Raw genomic sequence first — 22,015 nt, 5'->3', positions numbered from 1 at the left:
CTCAGCTCCCTTACCCTGTATTCACTCCCCTCCACCCCACTCCAAAGGTGCTCACTGATTTTTTTGGTAATGTTAATTTGCTCACAAAATTTGCTGGATCCCTCTTGTTCACTGATGGATAGCTGTGTCTCCCAAACATTAGCTCTTTGTGTATCTTCACCATATTTGATGAATTTTCGTGTCCCATCTATACAGTTACTTGTTTTAGATTTTTCTTTACATTAATCCTTCTCAGGGATATTTGCATTTTGGCAGGGATGCATGAATTTTAAGATAAAAGCTCTTGCAGTTATAGGTCTCAATCAGATGGTGAAGAGCAGTTTCATGGAAGGATTTTGAGGCTTTCCTAATTTCTTGCAACCACACAAGCTGGTCCTCTTGACGTAAAGCTACATCTCTAAGACAGAAAGTCCCAACGAGATTAAAAAGCGTGGCACAGATTACAACACCTGTCTTGGGACATCAAGGCACAGGTGGCTTCTTCATGCAGTCCACCTCACTGACTGTGGATGGGAGTGGGGATGGCAAAGTGTTTGTCACGGTCTCTCTTCTGGGGGGAGGGGGGGAGGATGAGCGAAGGAAGAAGAGGAAGAAGGCAAGAGACTGCCCAGGTTTTCATAACTTACTCCCTGGTGTTTGAAACTATCTTATTTCGTGATTTTCCAGGGTTGATTTCTGAAACATCTATGCCCAGGAAAACACGAGAAAGATATATCTAGTTCCTTTGCATCAGTTATCCCCTTGGTCAATACTAAATGACTTAATCACTTCTCCTGGGAAACAGAGGTTGATTCATGGTGGTGTGACCCTCTTGTCACTTCTGGTTCCTTTTTTCCTGTTCTATATCAAGACTGTGCCCTTGGGAAGGGCAGTTTTGCACTCAGAGAAGAACCAGAGAGGACCCTGTAAGTAAACTTTCAGAATAATATTGTTTTGGAAATAGATTTTTTTTTTAAGAAAAACTTGAGTATTGGTAAATTGGAATAAACAGTAGAGACCAGAGGAAACTTGAAGCCTCTACCCTTGACACTTTACCTGTGTACAGAAATGACAGAAAGGAAGCCTTTGCTAATGTTGGCCTGAGGGATCTGAGCCCCATCATCTCAGGGAAGCGTGAGCATCCTCTTCCCAGAACAGCTGTATGGACTTGTGCCATCCTGGCTTTTGAAGAACCGATCTGTTAGCCAAGCCTCGGGCCGGCGAGAGGAGCAGGGCTGGCTCAGAAAGGCTGCCAGGCCTCACAGACCATGCCATGCACACGGTCAGACTGAACGGTTCTGTAGATGCTCCTTCTGTTTACCCGGTAGCTTTCATCAATCTCTCCTTTCTGGGGTGAAGGTTGCTTTCTGAGAGAAAGGCATTTGCTGGCTTTCCCAAGGCAAGAATGATGAAAACCAAGTTATGAGGAATTCATTCCACCTCTCGGTGCTGCTCGAGCTATTTTGGCAGGCTCCAAGAACAGTGTGTTCCAAACCAATTTATAAGTTCGCAAGAGTTTTTTTAAAAAGAAAGAAAGAAAAAGAGGCAAGGATGAGAAACTCTCCATCCTCTTTTTGTCCCCTTTCCAGGTGCTGGGCTGATGCAAAACACCAGCACCCAGAGCGGCCCTGCTGCTCTCCTTTGCCTTTATTTCTGGGGCTGTGGGCTGGGAGAACCCTTAGAACTAGACTCACCCAAGGGAGCCACGGTCCTGAGAGGTGAAGTGACTTATCCAAGGTCACACACAGGCCAGAATACCAGTCTCCTTGCCCCGTGATTTTTTCTATCCCACTTTGCCCTTTGTCCAAATTTCCTTTAAAATGAGATTCCCATCAGGTTCTGAAGCCACTGAGAGCCTGATGGGTTCAGACAAGGTTCCCACAGATGATTAGCAGAGCGGGCTGGAGGAGCAGAGAAAGACTAGCAGCGTCGGCAGGTAGGTTTATTTCCCCACTGGGTGTCTGCAGACTGTATCTGGGCTTGTTGAGCAGAAGCCATTGGCTTCTGCATGGGAAGCAGGGTCAGAAGCAGCTGGTCTCATTACTGGACATCTCGGGATGTTGGACCATGCTCCCCAAATGGGGAAGCAGAGGAGAGAGAGGATGGTGCCCAAGGCCCTTGTCCTCCAGGTCCTTCCCCAAAACAGGCTGCACAGGTTTTTCCTATATTTGCAAAAGCAGTGAGCCTGTGCGTTTCTGTTTGTCAGCCTTGGCGCAGCACTGGTGATGTACATCTCCAGTCTCCCCCTCAATCTAGAAGGCTCCTAGGATGGGCCATTTTGGAGGCTCTAATTATAATTGTCATAGCTGCTTCCTGGGCCTTGGGTCTGAAGCAAGGATGTGTTCTGTGCACTGTGAGAGCTGATCTGTGCCCAGAGGAACCACAGGGCAACACAGGAATGGTAGGCTCCCTGACTCCCCAGCAAAGCAGGCGAACAGGGTTCTGGGAGCCCCTGTCTTTTGTGCCAGGGCTTTTGCTGCTGCTACTGACACTTAATACCCCTCAAGGAAAACAACTGAATCCACTGTGCATGCACCTCGCAGTCAGTGTTTGCTGGCATGTGCAGGGTGATGGAGAAGCCTGGCTGCTTCTGTTTCCCATGGCAACAGCTCAGCTCTGCATGAAAGCAGATAAGTGTGGGCTAGGGCTGGATACACAGACTGCCCAGTTCTTCATGGCTTCTGGCTTGGACCAGGGGCTCCTCATCAATGCCCCTGATTCCTTAACTTGTTCCCTCCCACACAGCCACACAAAAATTACTTTCATCCCATGAAAGAGAGATGGGTCCTTGGTGATCGTTTCCTGTGGACTGCAGCTGTGGTTTCCTTGCCTGGGGTGTGGTACAAACAGTAGTTTAGGGAGAAAGGTAGAAAAGTGGCCATTATTTTTGGGATATTGCTGTTGGTAAGAGCAAAAAGCAGGTACGTGGTCCTGGGGAGATGCGGGTGTTGAATCAGGCAATAAACATTACTGATGATGGAGGCACAGTAAAGAGAAACTGCAGGTTAAAGGGATCAGGTTAGCCTTTTAGGAGCTTCTGGAAGACAGAGTGAGAGAGAGAGAGAGGGTGGGAGGGGCTCAATCCAGCAGCACAAGGAAAGGTAATAAAATAGAGTTAGAGATCTTCAGACAAAAATAAATATTCCCAAGGCATAGAGAAAAACCTTTATGCATGAGACTGGAAAGTGGCCTACAGCATGATTTTAAAATGTCCCAGGGGATAAAAAGAGGGCAAGGTAATTCAGGTGAACAGAGAAGAAGGTTAAGGTGAGGGGGGAGGTAGAGCAGAGAGAAGAGGAGGAAGCCATGTGAGGATTCCCCAAAGACCAAGGGTTGCAAACTAACAACCAGTGGCCAAAATTATTGTCAGGCTATTTAAAAATCATTTGAACCAAACTTTTTTTTTAAATCAGAAGATGCCACCCAAAGGAAACTAGATTTTTGGCTTCTCTTGAGGAAAATCAGAAAATCTGGTAACACTGGATCTGAATATAGACTTGAAGAAAATCTGCTGGGCTGGGCTGCTGCTCCTGCAACTTTAATGGGGGCTTCGGCTTCCCAGACCATAAGACCCACTGTCCCACATCCCTCTTGCCAAGAAGTATCTGTATCTCCTGATTTCCTTCACTCTTTGCAGTGCCTGTCTGACCGCTGCAGGCATTTGAAAGGCACGGTGCTGCCCACATGACCCTAATTTTCCAACACAGGGAAAACCTTGACTCTGACCTTCAGCTCAACAGAGAAGGTGGGGGCCAACACTGAAGAGAGCTCTCCCTCCCTGACCCTGGAAGAGACGGTCCAGCTGAGAATGAGTGTCTTGCAGCCCAGACCTCAGACCAGAATGGGCCTGACCCCAGGATGGAGATCTGTGGTCAGCCCTGGAGGGTTCAATTAGGCTATGCTGGCAGAGGAGGTGGGGGATGCCCGGTGTACATGACAATGCAGGGGGCGCTTACAGTGGCATTGTTGAATGTGCATTTCAGGATTGGAATTCTGGGAGTATATTTCAACCAAATCTAGAAGCTATTCTCTGAGGATCAGGTTAAAGAGAGCCCAAGAAACTTGCCTAGCCTGAACGCTCAGTGCCACTCAAACATGGGTTAGAATCCTGGCTCATCCACTTACTCGCTGTGTGACCTTGGGCAAGTTATTCAGCCTCTCTGAGCCTCAGTTTCTTTGTATAAAACATATAGATATAATTGTACAGAGTGCTGTGAAAATTAGGAATAATGTATATCAGATGCCATATCAGTGGGAAGGCACTTGGTAACAACTTGGTAATTATTACCTATCATTATTACTATTTTGCTTGTCCACTTTTCTAATTATTTATTTTGTGGTGCCTGAAGGCAAATTAGATATGTGGGAAATTTTATCTCCACTGCTTAGGAACTCTGGTAGGGATTTTTAACTCATGAAAAGTCAGAAATGAGGTGGGAAGTGTGTCGCATTGTGTCAGAAAACTGGGGGTCTCCCTCCCACCTCTGCCTCTAGTGCCGGGACAGCCTGGATTTTTGTTTCCTCATCTGTGGAAACCAGCGATTCAGGTGTCAGTCATCTATAGCCGTGCCGTTCAGTACATAGACACCAGCATGTGACTATGTGACAATTTAAACTTAAATTAATTAAAACTAAAGTTAAAAATTCAACTCCTCAGTTATTCGAGCCCTAATTCAAGGGCTCAGTTGTCACATAGTGTCAGCTAGTGCTGACCGTGTTGGACAGCGCAGATATGGACCATTTCCAGTACGGTTGAAAGGGCCATCGGACCGTCTGAAGTCTAGAGCTTGCTGTGCAGTGTCTGGTCCTCAGATGAACAGAATCAGCACCACCTGGGACTTGTTAGGAGTGAATGAGACTCTCAGCCGCCACTCTAGACCTTTGGAATCAAAATCTGCATTTTAATAAGACTCCCCCAGCGATTACATCCTCAAGGTTAAGAAGCTCTGATCTATAAGATTTCTTCCAGCTCTAAAAATAAAATTTAAGAATCTGGGTATCTGCCTGAAAAAGTCTTTGAGAAAGGAATAAGCAACCAGCTGATTTTTCTAAAAGGGAAGAATTGGGGCCATCTGGAGAAAGAAAGATGAGCAGAACCACTGCACCTCTGCAGGAGCCAGAGGGCAGAAATCAACAGACATCTAAAGGCAATGTGTCAAACATCAGTGCTGGGAAGGCTGTGCAATCCAGCTTCTGCCTCTGAGCCTCCCATCATCAAGCATTCCATCCTTGCCCAAAGAGCATCAGAGAAGGAAAGTTCTCAATTTTCTGTGGCAGCAAAGAAACAAGAAGAAAATGGGTTGCATTTACTGGGTACCAAACCTCCGGGGCATTTTGATGTGCTTATCCAAACTCCCCTCCTTAGACCTCAACAGGAAGGAGCTCAGGCAAGTCTTTTATTTAAGGAGGGAATATGAAGAACAGGGTTTGGTGAAGAAATCCAGGCCACATTTACCAGTGATGGGAAAGGCAGATTGGAACACCAGCCCTGGGCTGAGCTACAAAATAAGAGAGAAGGCACTCGGTCCTCTCACTGCGAAAAAATCTTGGTGTCTTTTGGTGACATACTGTTTTCAGCACAAAAACAAAGGGGAATAATATTAGATCTGTTGCTTGTTAAGAAAACATGTGCCTCTTACAGGACAAAATTGCAGTCATATATCTTATTTAATTGTTATTAGATTTTATTGCCGAATGTTCAAATTTTAATGTCTCCATAAATCTGCTTCTCACTTGCAGAGAAATCTCTTTATTAAGAACACACTGTAAGGATGAAGGCAAGAGAAGGGAAAAATGAATCTAAAATATGCATTATTAATTTTTTAGGAAGCAAGCAACATGGTGCCTCATAAAGAATATTAGAAAAAAAATAAAACTGCTGGGATTTCTGATTTGCTTTAGACAGAAACCTGCTGATTGGAGAAACACGCTTACAGGGTCAACTATTTTGTTGCAAAAAAATGAGCAGATAGAAATGGGTTTGCGATACACAAATCAGGTCTTAACAGTCACTGTCAGAAAGTGTGATTTTTGTTTCCAGCATTCTGTCACATATCCCAGAACCGTGGAATCTAGGAACAACGCGGGGGGCGGGGGGGGGGTGCAGAGAGATCTGGTTTGAATTCCGCTGTGCCACCTCCTCTCTGCATGATCCCTGACACATTTCAGCAAGTGCTGGAGTCTCAGTTTCCACTGTGTGAAATGCAAAGAACACCCATCTCCTGAGGCTTCAGGAGACGGATAGTGCTCCTAGGACATAACAGACCATTAATACCTATTAGTGTACCAATTACTCAGATAATGGTTTGGGGTCAAATCCAAAGCCATGACAAAGAAAGCAAATGGGGACACACCTAGGAGGAGAGGCTGCATGTCCTGATCTGCTCTGGGGCTGGGGGTTCTGCCCACTGTCCGGCTCACTGCTGGCTGAGCTTGTCCTCCAGCCCAGGCAGTGAAGCAAGGTCTGCCTCACACTGGCAGCACTGGGGTGGGGGAGGTTCAGGAACACAGAAGCCCATCAGTGATTTCTGGGGGTCAGAGAGGTGTCGCAGTGAACCGGGCTCCAGTTCTGAAAGGAAGCAAGCCTGCAGGAGAAAAGAACTCGGTTCTTTTGCCAGTCCCCATTCTAATGACCATTTATTCCAGTTCCCTTTCCTCCAGACATAATAACACCCTCTTAGGGAGGATCTTGAATCTCTGATAAGGCTAGCTCACATGGCAATGACTCTTCTTCAACACAATTTCTCACCATATCTCTTTTCTGAGCTGAACTTTCCCATTTAGATTAGGTGCCAGGAGCTAATTTCCACAGGTTTGTTTCTAACCTGCCTATTTCCCCATCTCATTTCTGCCCTATATTAGCCACCTCGTTCAGCCTGAACCCAATAGAGAATCATTTCCTCATCTCAGGTTGCTCAGTTCATGCTCTCCAGCCAATGCTCAGACTCCTTTCTCACATTATGAGTGTTAAGTCCCTGCCTCGAAAAGCATTAAGCTACCCACAAATCCAGCCCCAAAATATTTGATGTGAGAAGGGATTTATTTGAGAGTGTTTAAAAATTGATTGATGTCTTCATTAAAATTCCATACATATGGTATAATGCTCATTAGGTATTTTCATATCAATCAAGATACCTCAAATTTATTTCATATCTTTCCAAATGAACCCAAGGATCTCTGAGTGCATCCCAGACTGAAATCTGCATGACTGACAGGCTGGTAGCAGCCCCATAGCCCCTTCACTTTAATTATGTCAGATCTGGGGGAAAAAGATGATTAACCAGTGACAAAATATTCTCATTTTCCTTGTAAGATTCTCAGGAGAGAACCGCTCAGAGGGTAGGAGCAAGAGAAGGAAGGTACAGTGAGTTTCTACCCTCTGAATGGCCTCCCCAGTGCTACATTCAAGTCTTGATGTCTGTGGCTTGCTTTCTTGTCTGTAAAATTAGAGCACAGAAAATGGATGACTATCAAAAAGTGATGTTATGTAACATAGTTTGTTGAAATTTCAGCCTGTCCATCAATCCAAGGTTTGTTTCCAGTCATAAGACCCATGACACAGTATTGCTGCTTTTATCAGTTAACAATCACTGCCTAACAAAGCAGTACAGAATTCAAGGGCTTAAAGTAAATAAGCATTTCTTACTGCTCAAGTACCTGTGATCAGGTGGTGCCTGGGGACTGGCCAGGCTGGAGGTCCTTCTTCATACATCTGGCAGTTGACTGACCAGCTATTGGCTGAGTTGATGGAACAGACTGGTCATGGACCTCTCATCATTCTGCAGCCCAGCCTGGTACCACAGGCTGAATGACCCCCTGAGCCCTGCCCAAAGATGTCCACCTCCTAATGTCCAGAACCTATTACTGTCTTACCTTTCATGGTAAAAAGGGACTCCACATATGTGCTTGAGTTTAGGATCCTAAGATGGAGAGATTACCCTGGATGACCTGGGTGACCTCGGTATAGCACAGGGGTCCTTATAAGAGGGGAGGCAGGGGGATTTGAATCATGAGAGAAGATATAAGGATGGAAGCAGAGATCAGAGAGAAAAAGAAGAGGCAACACTGCTATCTTTGAGATGGAGGACAGTCCTTGAGCCAAGGAATATAAGCAGGCTCTAGAAGCTGGAAAGGCAAACAAATAGATTTTTTTCCCTAGAACCTCCAGAAGGAACTCAGCCCTCTGGGCCCATTTTAGACTTTTGACCTCCAGAACTCTAAGAGACTAAAGATGTGTTTCTATAGGCCACTAAATTTACAGAAAGTTACTACTGCAGCAATAGAGGCTAATACATGTGGACTTGTTAAAAACTTAGTAGTAGGGTTCTAAGAGAAAGGCAGGAGTGAATCAAGACCCAAGATACCCAGAATAGGTATATTGTCATTTATGCCATATTCTATTGGCCATTAATGTCACAAAGACATCCCAACTTCAAGAGTTGGAGAAAGGAACCCCACTGACTGATGAATTCTATTTCTCTCACTTCTTGTTGGGAGAAACTGTGAAGTCACTGTGCAAGGAGGTGTTGAAACAGAGCAGGACCCTGCGGGGCCTTCCCAGGGACAGACCTCGCTGTCCCCCACCTCTTGTTTGTAGAAAAGCTTTAGCCCCCTAGGCCTTCCCTGAGTTCCAAAGAAATTAGAAAAGTGAGCAAATGCAGAAAGAAAGGAATGCAGTCAAGCAAGACAAAATAATAATAGTTCAACCAAAAAAAAAAAAAAAAAAAAAGAGTTTCCACTGTAGCTCAGCAGAAATGAACCCGATTAGTATCCATGAGGATGTGGGTTCAATCCCTGGCCTCAATCAGTGGGTTAGGATCCAGCATTGCTATGAGCTGTGGTGTAGATGGCAGATTTGGCTCAGATCCCACATTGCTATGGCTGTAGCATAGGCTGGCAGCTGCAGCTCCAATTAGACCCCCAGCCTAGGAACCTCCATATGCTGCAGAAACAGCCTGAAAAAGCCAAAAAAAAAATATTGTTTAGCCATAAAACAAAGTCAAGGACCTTTAGTTCCTTCTCAAGGGCTGTGGATAATATCCTGAGACATATCCTTGAGTTGTTTTGCAGGTATTAAAACCCCTACCAGGTGGAAGAAGTTAACTGCATGCTGACCATAAGCATGTAGACTCCAGACTGGTTGGAACCAGAGTGTTGATAATGTTAACTCCTGAAACATCACCCCATTACCTCACCAACCACCAATTAGAAGGACGTACATGAGCTTTGGACACCATGCAACCCTCTCCCTCACTTTGCCTTTAAAATCCCTTCTCCGAAAGCCATTGGGAGGTTCAGGTCTTTTGAGCAAGAGCTGCCCATTCTCCTTCCTTGGCCCCACACTCGGGGTCTTGCAATAAACTCTGTACTTCCCTTCATCATAACCAGGAGTCAGTAAACTGGCTTTATCGTGTGAGGGCAAGTAGACCCAAGTTTGGTTATTAACAGTGTAGGGACTGAGAAGATTAAGAATTATGGTCATTTTTTGCAATCTGCCCCTTACAAAGTGACAGAAGACACTCAAACACAATGCCTGACCCTGGTTTCTTTTTTTATTTCCAGGGACACTGGAAGCATGGGGGTCTGGACCTCAGGCACTGATATCTTGCTAAGTGTCTGGAGTATGTATGTGTCTCCAAGAAGCCCTGGATGGATAGACTTTACCCAACATTTGGGAGTTTGTTGTTTAGTTGCTTTCATTTCCATGGGCCTCCTCTCTGGAGCCTTCTACTGGTTTCTGTCCTCATTCATAGTCTTTACCGCCTCCTGGATGGTCACATGTGCCCTGCTGTGCTGCTCCAAGCATGCACGATGCTTCATTTTGCTTTTCTTCCTCTCATGTGGCCTGCGTGAAGGCAGGAATGCTCTGATTGCCACTGGCACGGGGATAGTAATCTTTGGACACATAGAGAACATTTTTCACAACTTTAAAGGTCTCCTGGACAGTATGACTTGCAACCTCAAGGCAAAGAGCTTTTCCATCCATTTTCCATTTTTGAAAAAATATATTGAAGCAATCCGGTGGATGTACGGCCTGGCCACTCACTTAAGTCTCTTTGATGATCTTGTTTCTTGGAACCAGACCCTGGCGGTCTCTTTCTTCAGTCCCAGCCAAGCCCTGGACGCACAGCTCAATAACACTACAGACAAAGCCCTGGGTGTCTTATACCAGATAGTGACGGCGACAGAGGTGGTATCCTCCATGGGGCAACAGCTACTTGCCCTCATGGGGCTTCTGCTGGTGCTCCTGGGCACTGGCCTCTTCATGAAGCGATATTTGGACCCTTGTGGTTGGAAGTTTGAAAACATCTACATCACCAAACAATTTGTTCGGTTTGACGAAAGGGAGAGGCATGAACAGAGGCCCTGTGTCCTCCCGCTGAATAAGCAGGAAAGGAAGAAGTACGTTGTCATTCCGTCTTTCTGGCTGACTCCTAAAGACAAGAAAAACCTGGGGCTCTATTTCCTCCCAGTACTTACCCATCTCTGCATCTGGGTGCTGTTTGCAGCCATAGATTATCTGCTGTATTGGCTCATTTTCTCCGTGAGCAAACATTTCCAAAGCTTGCCAGGGCTCGAGGTTCACCTGAAGCTGCACAGAGAGGTAGGCGCTCATGGGCCCGTCTCATTACGAATCCCAATTGTCTGCTGGTCTGTTTGCAAAGGATCATGAACCTCAGGGTCATGTCTTATTCATTTCCAGATCCCTCCACCTGGCATGGGGCCTGGCATGTAGGAAGAGCTCTCAAAACATTAGTTGCATCAAGTTGACATCCCAGTGTTGGGGAATGGTATCATTCTGAACATCTTTGGTCACTGCATCTGTTTCCTGTGGCAGCTACTCCCTGTTGAGAAGACTGCGGTTTTTCTCACCTTTCCTCTTTTTCATTTTTCTATGGAAATTTACGATTATGTGGACATTTTGGAGGATCTGGATACTGTCAGATACTTGCCATTTTTTTTAAAAAAACCCAGATATTGTGAAACTGAGCTGGTGGGCCATGCACGTGTGGATCTAGTGTGTGCTTCCGTGTGAATGTGCATGCGTACTGTGTGCAGCTGTACGTGTGTGCGGGTGCACGTATGCATGTGTGTGTAATGTCATGCATGCTGGGTGGAGGGTATTAGCCTGGGCTGGCGAAAATGCCATCCACAGATTCCATGAGTCTGTCTTTCCCCTCCTCGTTATCAAGCTCCACTGGGTAGCTGCTGGCCTCAGAGGGGCAGGGCAGAAAGGGACCTATAAACCCTCCTTTGAAACCCTTCTTTCCTCCTGCTGCATCCATACTCTCCCTCCCCCTTTCTCCTGCTCAGCAGGTACTGTCTGGCCCCCGCCCCTCCTAATCCTGGGCTGTTTCTCAGGGTTGATTACTCTGAGCACTCTGCTTCCCCTGAAGACTCCAGTTAATTACCAGAAGTTGCTCTAGATATCTGGAGCAGAGTGGATAATGGAAGCAGTGTATCAAAGGAAAGGCAAACAAGCTTTTCAGACAGGCTTGATCCTGGGGGTGGGGTGGGGGTAGGGGCTAGTAAAAGGGCCTCTCCCCTCAACCCCCACAACCCACCTCCCCTCCTGCATTCCTTTTTGATCTTCCCTCCGTTCTTCTTTTCCTTGGTTCTCTTTTTGCTCCTTTCTGAGTTTTCTCACTCTCAGCCAGTACTCATGCCTGTTTTGTGAATTCTGACTGTTTGAAACAGAAGGGGGAAAAAGTGAGTTCTGCCTTCCAAAAAAGGCCCAGAAGCCTTCCAATGATGATGTCCTGACAAATACATTTTGGGGTGTTGCTGGGTCCTGAGGATGGAAAGATGTCTAGACCGTGATGGCTGCCATCGAGGGGCTCACGTCCTGGCGGGGGAGGTGGCCACACATACTCACAATGACAGCAGGTTGGTGGGCGCCGGAACAGATGTGAGTACGAGACTGCTGTGGGAGCTTGTCTCAGACTCTCCTGCTGAGCCTGGAGGCTGTGTCACTTCCCCGTGACTGGCAGTGCCCCGCCCTCATCCCAGGAGGCCCTTGGAGGTCCCTGAGCTCTCCACTGCCACAAATTTGCAAAGGAGAAGTTAAGCAAGAAAAGAAACCTTGCCTTAAGATTTCGCCAGTGTTTCTCTTCCACTTTCAGATAATTTTAAATAAAGACAGAAGATGAGAAATGATGTGAATGGACCTGGCTGGCAGGGTGGGCATTGTAGGTGAAAATGGCGAGTCACCACTTATTGAGCACCTACTATGCCCAGTGTTGGTCTACCTTAACTTTTCAAGTATGATACACCCATTACTCAATGCCATCTAGGCAAACTGTTTACTTGAGAGAGGTAAACAAATTTTAAAACATCTGGGTACCATTTAGTACAATGTTCAGTATTTTGGGAGCGTTCATTTGTCTTCCACACTATCTTCCACCGAGCCCATACCAACCTTTATGAAGCCCTGACTCCCAGCTGCAAAATTCCCCTTAGCTTCCTAGACTAAATAACTTCTTTCCAGGCCAGACACCCGCTGCTTTCTTAATGCAGAGTTTCTCATCACTGACTCAATCGATGTGTTTGTTTCTTCAACAGTATTAAAAAGAGCTCATGCCTTTGCTCTGGGGACTGAAATCTCTCTATTTAATTGTAGGCGAACTGTCTTTTTAATAAGAGAAAAGGAAAGGCAACACAAATGCTTTCTCCTGCCCAGCCACAGTGCTGGGTAAACTGCAGATTTGACTTGACATAAGTATAGAAGTCCCAGGTTTGGAGTTTCCAGAGTTTTCACAGGTCTTGGGATAGATCCAAGGAGCACAGTGTTCTCTGGGTGTGGTTGGGTTCTTTGGAGAAATCATTTCCCTCCTGTGGGCCCCAGGACTCCAGGCTCTGGAGTGATAATAACTTACTAAGTACTCCGGTCTGTAAGGTTAATGCTCCATCCCCAAGGTGCTTAATTTACACTGGGAGTAGTTTATTCATGGGCAGGATCTGGTCCATTAATTCCTGTTTTACCAAATTGGAAAACAAATCCACTGAGAGACTCTGTGACTTTCTCGGGTCAGGGAAAAGAAAAAGCTGAATCAGCACGTACTTCTCCTGCCTGTGGCTTGCTGGGAGGCTCAATGTCACCTGCCTTCTGGGTCAATTTGATGAGAGCAACTGGTTTATTCTCTGCCTTCAAGCAGGAAGGAATGCATTCCTCCTGGCATCCAAGAGAGATGAGAAAATGTCCCATTTTGAACCTTTCTATGTAGGAGTTTAGAGACACTTTCAGTAAATATACTACTCTAATATTCTTGCACCAAGAATAATCCCCCCACCACTACCACCTCAAACTCTAAGATTGGGAGTTCCCATCATGGTACAGGGGAAACGAATCTGACTAGGAAGCATAAGGTTGCAGGTTCAATCTCTGGCCTCGCTCAGTGGGTTAAGGATACAGCATTGCCATGAGCTGTGGTGTAGTTCGCAGATGCGGCTCGGATCTGGCGTTTCCGTGGCTCTGGCGTAGGCCAGCAGCTACAGCTCCGATTAGACCCCTAGCCTGGGAATCTCCATATATATGCCGTGGGTACAGCCCTAAAAAGACAAAAGCCAAAACAAAACAAACGAACAAAAAAAAAACCCTCTAAGGTTGACTTAGAACATAATTTTAATGTCTCCACATCTTTATGAGCTTCTGGTCTACTGACTGGGTGTTTGTCAAGATGGGGAGGCCATGACTGGGTCTTGAGTAGCTCTGCTCCAAAAAACTACCCCCTCCCCAGTTGAGTTAAAACCATCTTTCATTAGTCCCACATGCTCTGAAGAGCAGAAACAAGTGTTCCAAAGAAATGGGCTATGCAGTAAAAATTACTGGGACAACTGTTGGATGAAATTAAACAGACCTCTCTGCTTTCCTCTCAGAGCCCTCAACGGTCTCATGGGCACCATGTCTCTCTAAAGAAGGGACAGAGCAGACAAAGTTATCTGATATCCTTCTCTCAGGGAAATCTGAATTTCCACAAACCCGCTTTGGAAAACACTGCAATGGCTACTAATAAAATTCACCTCTTTTCCTTTACTCCAATCATAGCACATAAAAGGAGCTGCAATAGCTCCTTCAGCCAAAGCTCCCTGCCTATTTTAAAATAAATGCTACATGCTACAGGGCAGTATTGGGAAGACAAGGATGGAGTACCAAAGTGGCATGGATCTTGATGATTTCATTCTTTCATTTTAGGCACAAGGAACTCAAGACATCATCCATAATTCTTCTTTTAATATATCTCTGTTTGAACCTAACTGCATCCCTAAACCAAAGCTCTTTCTGGCTAAGATCTGGATTCCCCTCAGTATTATTCTTGTGATACTAGTGATGCTAGGACTCTTGTCCCCCTTCCTAATGCAACTTAAAATCCTGGTGTCAGCATCCTTCTACCCAAGTGTGCAGCAGGAACGTGTCTTATATCTACATGCAAAGATGCTGAAGAAAAGAACAAAGCAGCCAGTGGGAGGAGTCAAAAGGAAACAGTACTTTACAAAGGTAAGATACCAATGAGGGTATAACCTGTAATTAGGGAAATTTCGAGTTTGAAGGACAAATGGACAAATTTCAAAGCACTCTTCAACTTTACATAGGGGCTTATATCCCCAGCAATACATGGGATACTGGGGATGGGAGTGCGGGAGACAGTGATTAACAGGTTTTACAGATGTACCTGACCAAGTCCAAAAGATTCTACAACAATGCTAGTCCAGAAGATTCTACAAGATAGCCTTCAAAACACTGATTTCCTGTGAGATCCTGCTGTGTAGCACTTGGAACTATATATCTAGTCGTATAGAGCATGATAATGTGAGAAAAAAGAATGTATGCATGTATGTGTAACTGAGTCACCTTGCTGTACAGTAGAAAATTGACAGAACGCTATAAGCCAGCTATAATGGAAAAAATAAAAATCATTATAAAATAAAAAAACACTGATTTCCTGTGAATACATTCAGTCATACTACAGAGAAACTAATGAAAAGGACCTGCCTAATGGCTATTAAAGGACAATAGCCACTAAGAGCTACTTTTCCAGGATAAATAAATAACAGAAGGAAAGTATCTACCAGAGTTTGGTAAACTCCAAAGAATTTGCTCATTTTCTAGCATTAAAAATATATATGATGAAATATATATGATATATGTATATATATACATGTATATAAAAACACACTTTCATACACATATAAAATGAATACTTGTCAAAGATTTCATTCAACTTATTACTTAATTAGAGAGGGAACAGGAAGAAATTCCAACCAATTCAAAAAAAAAAATCAATTTAGCTCACACATATACATATAAGCCATCAGGAATACCAAAATGAATTTGCTTAATAGATACAAAACTGACTTTTTCCACCAGGGTTAATGGGAGACTCAACTGTATTCTACTGGGAGAAATTCATTTGCATGCTCATGGACAAGACGCATTTGCATTGTGGCCAGCCGCTATCTACAACTTACAGAATTGAAAACTAGCTGGTAGATAAGGAAAGACCAAAATAATCCACAAAAATAAGCTTTTCTGGCCACTTCAAAGTCTTTTGAAAAGTTTATGTCAGCAGCATTTGAAATGACTAATTCTTATTCATCTACTTTTATGGCTCTTCAGATTCATTTCTGGCTTCCAGTCCTGAAAATGATTGGGAAGAAACAAATGGACACGGCCAGGGAAGACAATCCATGGAAGGCCGCAGGCAGCACCTCAGCACACCACACCAGCAGTTCTGCTCAGGTTGGCTGACGGTGGTCATTATTCATGCCCAGCAGGAGATAACTGCTCTGCATGGCCCTTCAGCAGTTTGAGTTTGCAGGGCCAAACTACGTTTTTCCACAAGGGCCAAAGGGCTACCAGGTAAATGGTTAAGTTGTCTGTCTCACAAACAAGGCACTGATTTGGACTGTGTCTCAGTGTAATAGGATTACAACCAGGCCCTTCGTGGATGTGTCTCAGCACAGTGTAATATTCAAAGGAAAAACAGAAAAAAAAAAAAAAAAAAAAAAGAAAGAAAGAAAGAAAAAATCAAGATCTCTACTACAGGCTCACAAGCAAGTATCAAGAACATACGTACATGAATCACACCAGTAAAATATCTTTGCCTTCTCTGCCCTTCTTTTTTCTTTTAATTTTCTTTTTTGTTTTTGTTTTTTAGGACTGCACCCGAAGCATACTGAGGCTCCCCGGTTAGGGATCGAATTGGAGCTGTAGCTGCCAGCCTATGCCACAGCCACAGCCCCAGCAACGCCAGATCTGAGCCACATCTGCGACCTACTCCACAACTCAGAGCAACATGGGATCCTTAACCCACTGAGCAAGGCCAGGGATCAAATCTGCATCCTCATGGATGCTAGTCAGATTTATTTTCACTGAGCCACGATGGGAACTCCCCCTTCTCTGCCCTTCTTAAAATCCCTCATAGCTGTTTCCAAAACCCCGCAACTGTCTGTCCTCCCCCACTCCCTCATTCAAGAACTCCTTCCCAAACTCATCTCCATCAGCTCCTAATTTCTTCTCACCACTTCCTCTGCTCCTACTCTCCACTTTCCTGGATCTCTTTTGTTTTTCCTCTTCTACCAAATCCTCTAGCCCCATGTATTTAGAGAACGCGCTTATTAAAATCATATGGAAGGCTTGCTACAACATGCACCTTGAGGCTCTTTCTCACTATATGAAATATATACTATACTGCACATGGGCCCATTTCCCCTATACTCAAAATACCTAAGAGGGAAAAATACTGTTATCTCTAAAGCACCAGAATGGGGAAGAAATAAAGAAACATTAAAAAAATTTTTAAAAATTTAACTTTTCATTTTGAAAATTTTTCAGACTTACAAAAAGTTGCGAAATAGTACAGCATTCCATTTAGCCATCACTCCTCATCCCCGAATGTTAACATCTTACACAACCATAGCACGACTGTCAAAACCAGGTAGATAATATTGAAAAATGTATCATGTACAAAATTCACTGGATTTTTACCAGTTGTCCCACTAATATTCCTTTTCAGATCCTTGATCCAATCCAGGTTCATGCATTGCATTTGGTTGGTCATGGTTCCTTAGTCCCGTCCCATCGGGGATAGTTCTTTAGTCTTTCTTTTTCTCTCATGACCTTGACGCTTCGAGAGAGTACTGTCAGTTATTTTGTAAAACGTCCCTAAATTTGGCATTGCCTGATGTTTCCTTGTAAGTAAACCCAAGTAATGTAGTTTTCGGCAACAATACTACAGAAGCACTGATGTGCTCGTCTCAGTCCATGAGATCAGAAGCGTGTGGTGCTGACATGTCCCACTACTAGTGAGGTTTACCTTTCTTCCCTTAGTTAAGATGGGGTCTGCAGATTCTTCCACTGTTGATGTTACTACTTTCCCTTTGTAATGAATAGGTATATTCCAGAGATATACTTTGGGACTATGCAAACATCCTGTTTCTCATCACAGATTTACCCTCTAATTTTAGCATCCATGGATGCAAAACAGTGCCAGTCAAACAGTGACTTTCAATTTTCATAATATCTTCTACATTTTTATTGAGGTACAATTTTTTTCTTTTTAGGGCCGCACCTGCAGGATATGGAAATTCCCAGACAGAGTTGAATCAGAGCTGCAGCTGCCAGCCTATACCACAGCCACAGCAATGCCAGATCCAAGCCGTGCCTTTGATCTACACCACAGCTCACAGCAACCCCGGATCCTCATCACACTGAGCAAGGCCAGGAATCGAACCCGCATCCTTATGGATACTAGTCGGGTTCTTAACCTGCTGAGCCACAAAGGGAACTTCCTAACTTCTGCATTTTTAAATTGAAATTCTACACCCACCCCAGAAAGAAACATTTTTTTGAAGACCAAACTTTGTTTTTGGCACCAGAGTAGACATTTTACACAGACAATCTCATTTATATTTCATGACCATCCTGTAAGGTAGACAGTATTATTTCTGTTTTACAGATGGGAAAACTCATCCACAGAGACCCTAACTTAACTGGCTTGGGCTGGGCTTGGGAGTTGGTATGTTTAAAGGTGATTCTAATGATCAGCCAGCATTGAGAACCATCATTCCAGGCAGGTGTTCAGAATTGCAGGGCTTTGAATACCAGTCTTCAAAAATGAAATTTTCTAGCAGAAGGAGCCTATATTAGAAATGCGTCTGAGTCAGCATTCCCCAAAGTGCGTTCCTCAGACCACTAATCCCTTAGTTGTTCCATAAAAAGAGTTACATGTTGTTAATAAATCCATACCATCTGCCTTCCAACCTTGAAGATTCATAAAGCATATTGGCATACTTTTAAAACTTTGAGAAACCCTATAATAAAGAAATTTCTTTTAATCTCTCTCTGTCTTTTTTTTTTTTTTTTTTTTTTTTTGTCTATTTTAGGGTCATACCCGAGGCATATGGAAGCTCCCAGGCTTGGGGTCAAATCAGAGCTGTAGTTGCCTGCCATAGCCGCAGCCACAGCCACAGCAATGTGGGCTCTGAGCTGAGTCTGAGACTACACCATGGCTCACAGCAATGTCAGATCCTTAACTCACTGAGCGAGGCCAGGGATTAAACCCTCGTCCTCATGGATACTAGTCAGGTTCATTATCACTGAGCCATGATGGGAACTCCTCTTTTAATCTTGTTCTACTCGATTTTTTTCAAATTATTTAACCATGGAATAATTTTACCTATAATAACTGTTAACAGCAAGGACCAAATCTACAGCCATACTCTGGTAAATGCTGATTTAATTGTTACAACTTTCGACTGAAAAAGTTCAGAAAATGAAGCTGCATTTGTAGTTTTGGCTTATTTAAATATACGGATGATTTTCTGCTTTATTGTATTTTCTAAACATGCAAGTGTATATATTAATAAACTGATAAACTGATTTCTTTTACTCATTTTGCATTTATTGCTCCTATAAGAGAGGGAATCTATCCACTAATTAAAGCAAAGAATCAACTGCTCAAGTTTTACAGAAAATTGGGTCCTTTGGCCTTTCTGATTTCTAATAATTAACTAACTTACTTATTTACCTAAAAATATCACCAACATCTACAGGAACTATTTGAAGAGGACACAGAGAAGGTGCTGGTAATGCCCAGACAGTTCATCTTGACCCTGCCTTTGAGATGTTTCCAATCTAGTCAGGAAGACAGGTAGATGCTTAGACAATAAATAACAATATGGGGTAGCTTTGGGGAAGTGCCAAGGGCACAGAACAGGCAGTGCCTTTTGGGAACCATGGCCAGTCTCTGCCTTTGTCTCTCTGAATGTCTGGTTTACCCCTCTTCTCTATGAAATGAGCACTAGAGGGGTTGGTAAAGGGGTCTTAATTTCCTTGAAGCTTAACTATCTTTCTGAAGTAGCAAAATCTCTGTTGTTTCCAACAGATCTTGACTTTGGACAGTTTGTGAGACTCCAGAGAGTATCCTGCTGTCTTTATCTGTTAGGTGTGCTTGCCCTTACTTTGAAGTTCTTGTCCCTATTGGAAGGACAGACTGGCAGAGAGGTGCTGTCACTAAAGGCAATTTTGATCTTGAAAACAAGATTTAGACTTGCTCATTAGGGCCAATCTAATGTAGGACATAAATTGCTTATTTAACTGCAGCTTATCCACTTTAAGATTTAAATAAATGGTTAGTTAAATTTCTTGAAACATCTACTGTGAAGTATGCTCTGTTAATCTTGCAGTGGCAGGAAGATATTGCCCCAGGTAATTTAATAGAACTTCCTTTCACCTCTAATTTTAATGGCATATAAAAGTATATTGCCTTATATTCTAAGTCACTATTTCTCATCTCACAAATCCCAACTCGATGGCCATATTTTGTTAGAAGTGTCATTATGATGTCCTCATCGACTCCATATTTGTTGCCTGTTACAGTTCCCTTTGACAATAAGATATAGCAATCTTGAACACCTTCACAGTAAGAGATGTCTTATGCTCTTCTAGTCAGGATGTTAAACATTATCTTATCTTTCCTCTTGCTTTCACTGGTAAAACCTAATCAATCCTAATTTTAATCTGGGATATGGCAATATCTTCATATCATACATTTTTGTCTTAATGCACCCGAGAAAGAAATAAAAATATCTTAATCCTAAGGGAATGAAAACTAGCTTTTTCATCAAAAGTCAGTAATACTGAGAAAGACCACTGAAGTCAATTCATTTATTTTGTTTTGTTATTTTATTTATTTTTCTTGCAATTAAAACAAAATAAGTTTTAATGATTAGGTTAATTAATTTACTTTAAGTATACACATTAGAATTAATCTTATGCAAATGATCAGAGTTACCAATCCCTCACACTGCCTCCAAGTAAGAAACTTTACTGTTTTCAAAAAGATACTGGGTACTATTTATTTAAAAGAAATTTTTGTGTATGGGGTTAAAGAGTGTTCTAATTTCATTCTTTTACATGTAGCTTTCCAGTTTTCCCAGTACCACTTATTGAAGAGACTGTTTTTCTTCCACTGTATGTTCTTGCCTCCTTTGTCATAGATTACTTGAACATAGGTGGTTGAGTTTATTTCTGGGCTTTCTATCCTGTTCCCATTGATTTCTATTTCTGTTTTTATGCCAGTACCACATTGTTTTGATAATTGTAGCTTTGTAGTATTGTGTGAAGGCAGGGAGCCTGATTTCACCATACACAAAAATAAACTCAAAATGAATTAAAGATCTAAATAGAAGGCCAGATAGTACAGAATTCCTAGAGGAAAACATAGGCAGAATGCTCTTTGGCATAAATCACAGTAATATCTTGTTTGATCAACTCCTAAAATAGGGGCAGTAAAGACAAAAATAAACCAACAGGACCTAATTAAACTCAAAAGCTTTTGCACAGCAAAGGAAATCACTAAGAAAACAAAAAGTCAACCCACAGAATGGGAGAAAATATTTGCAAATGATGCAATAGACAAAGGCCTAATCTTCAAAATATACAAACAGTTCATACAACTCAACAACAAAAAAAACAAACAACCCAATTGAGAAATGGACAGAAGACCTCAATTGACATTTTTCCAAAGAAGACATCTGGCTGGCCAACAGGCACATGAACAAATGCTTAAGATCACGAATTATTAGAGAAATGCAAATCAAAACTACAATGAGGTGCCACCTCACACTGGTCAGAATGTCCATTATTAACAAGCCAACAAATAACAAATGCTGGAGAGGGCATGGAGAAAAGGATACCCTCCTTCTCCGTTGGTGAGAATGTAAATTGGTACAACCACTATGGAAAACAGTATGGAGGTACCTCGTAAAACTAAATATAGAGTTACCATGTGATCCAGCAATCACTCTCCAGGACAAAATACTCATTCAAACAGATAACATGCACCCATATGTTCACTGCAGCCCTATTCACAACAGCCAAGACATGGAAATAACCTAAATGTCCAACGACAGATGAATGGATTCAGAAGATGTGGTACATACTTACAATGCCATATATACTCAGCCATAAAAAAGATGAACTAATGCCATTTGCAGCAACATGGATGGAACTAGAGATTCTCATACTAAGGGAAGTAAGCCAGAAAGAAAAAGACAAATACCATATGATATCATTTATTTGTGGAAACTAAAATATGGCACAGATGATCCTACCTACAAAACTGAAACAGATCAGGGCCAAGCAGAGCAGACTTGTGGTTCCCAGGGCAGAGGGTGGAGAGAGTGGGATGGACAGGGAGTTTGGGGTCTTGGGATGCAAACTGTTACATTTGGCATGGATGGGCAATGGGGCTGTACTCTACAGCATGGGGAATTGTGTGTGATTGGATCACTTGGCCATATGACAGAAACTGAAGAAACATTGTAAATCAACTATACTTTAATAAAAAAATATAAAAGGAAAATTTTAACATTACCCTAAAATCATAATCATTAAGCCTTATGGTAATGGAAGACTGGTGGTATGCATTTATATAAGTATTACACCAGAGAATTTATTAGGTAAGTTTTTAAAAAATATTATTTTCAAGGATGACTAATATCTTCTTACATTTACAAAAGTGCTTACAAAAATAAA

At 43.1% G+C, this 22,015-nt stretch overlaps 1 protein-coding gene across 3 annotated transcripts; it reads left to right on the top strand.

Moving 5' to 3' along the window:
- DCSTAMP (dendrocyte expressed seven transmembrane protein) lies at positions 783–16,786 on the top strand. 3 transcript variants are annotated; one of them, NM_001185150.1, is given in 4 exon segments: positions 871–905; positions 9,541–10,582; positions 14,171–14,473; positions 15,593–15,952. In NM_001185150.1, coding segments are annotated over 3 exon segments (1,464 nt in total). In that variant the 5' UTR covers positions 871–905; positions 9,541–9,553; the 3' UTR covers positions 15,725–15,952.

Source organism: Sus scrofa, chromosome 4 (assembly GCF_000003025.6).
Source record: "Sus scrofa isolate TJ Tabasco breed Duroc chromosome 4, Sscrofa11.1, whole genome shotgun sequence".
Taxonomy (NCBI): domain Eukaryota; kingdom Metazoa; phylum Chordata; class Mammalia; order Artiodactyla; family Suidae; genus Sus; species Sus scrofa.
This window is presented reverse-complemented; position numbering and strand designations above follow the sequence as displayed.

Coding starts and splice junctions, on each gene's coding strand:
- DCSTAMP (XM_021088629.1), top strand. CDS start 9,554: ATGGGGGTCTGGACCTCAGGCACTGATATCTTGCTAAGTGTCTGGAGT. Junction 10,583..14,170: donor ACCTGAAGCTGCACAGAGAG/GTAGGCGCTCAT, acceptor CTTTCATTTTAG/GCACAAGGAACTCAAGACAT. Junction 14,474..15,592: donor GGAAACAGTACTTTACAAAG/GTAAGATACCAA, acceptor ATGGCTCTTCAG/ATTCATTTCTGGCTTCCAGT.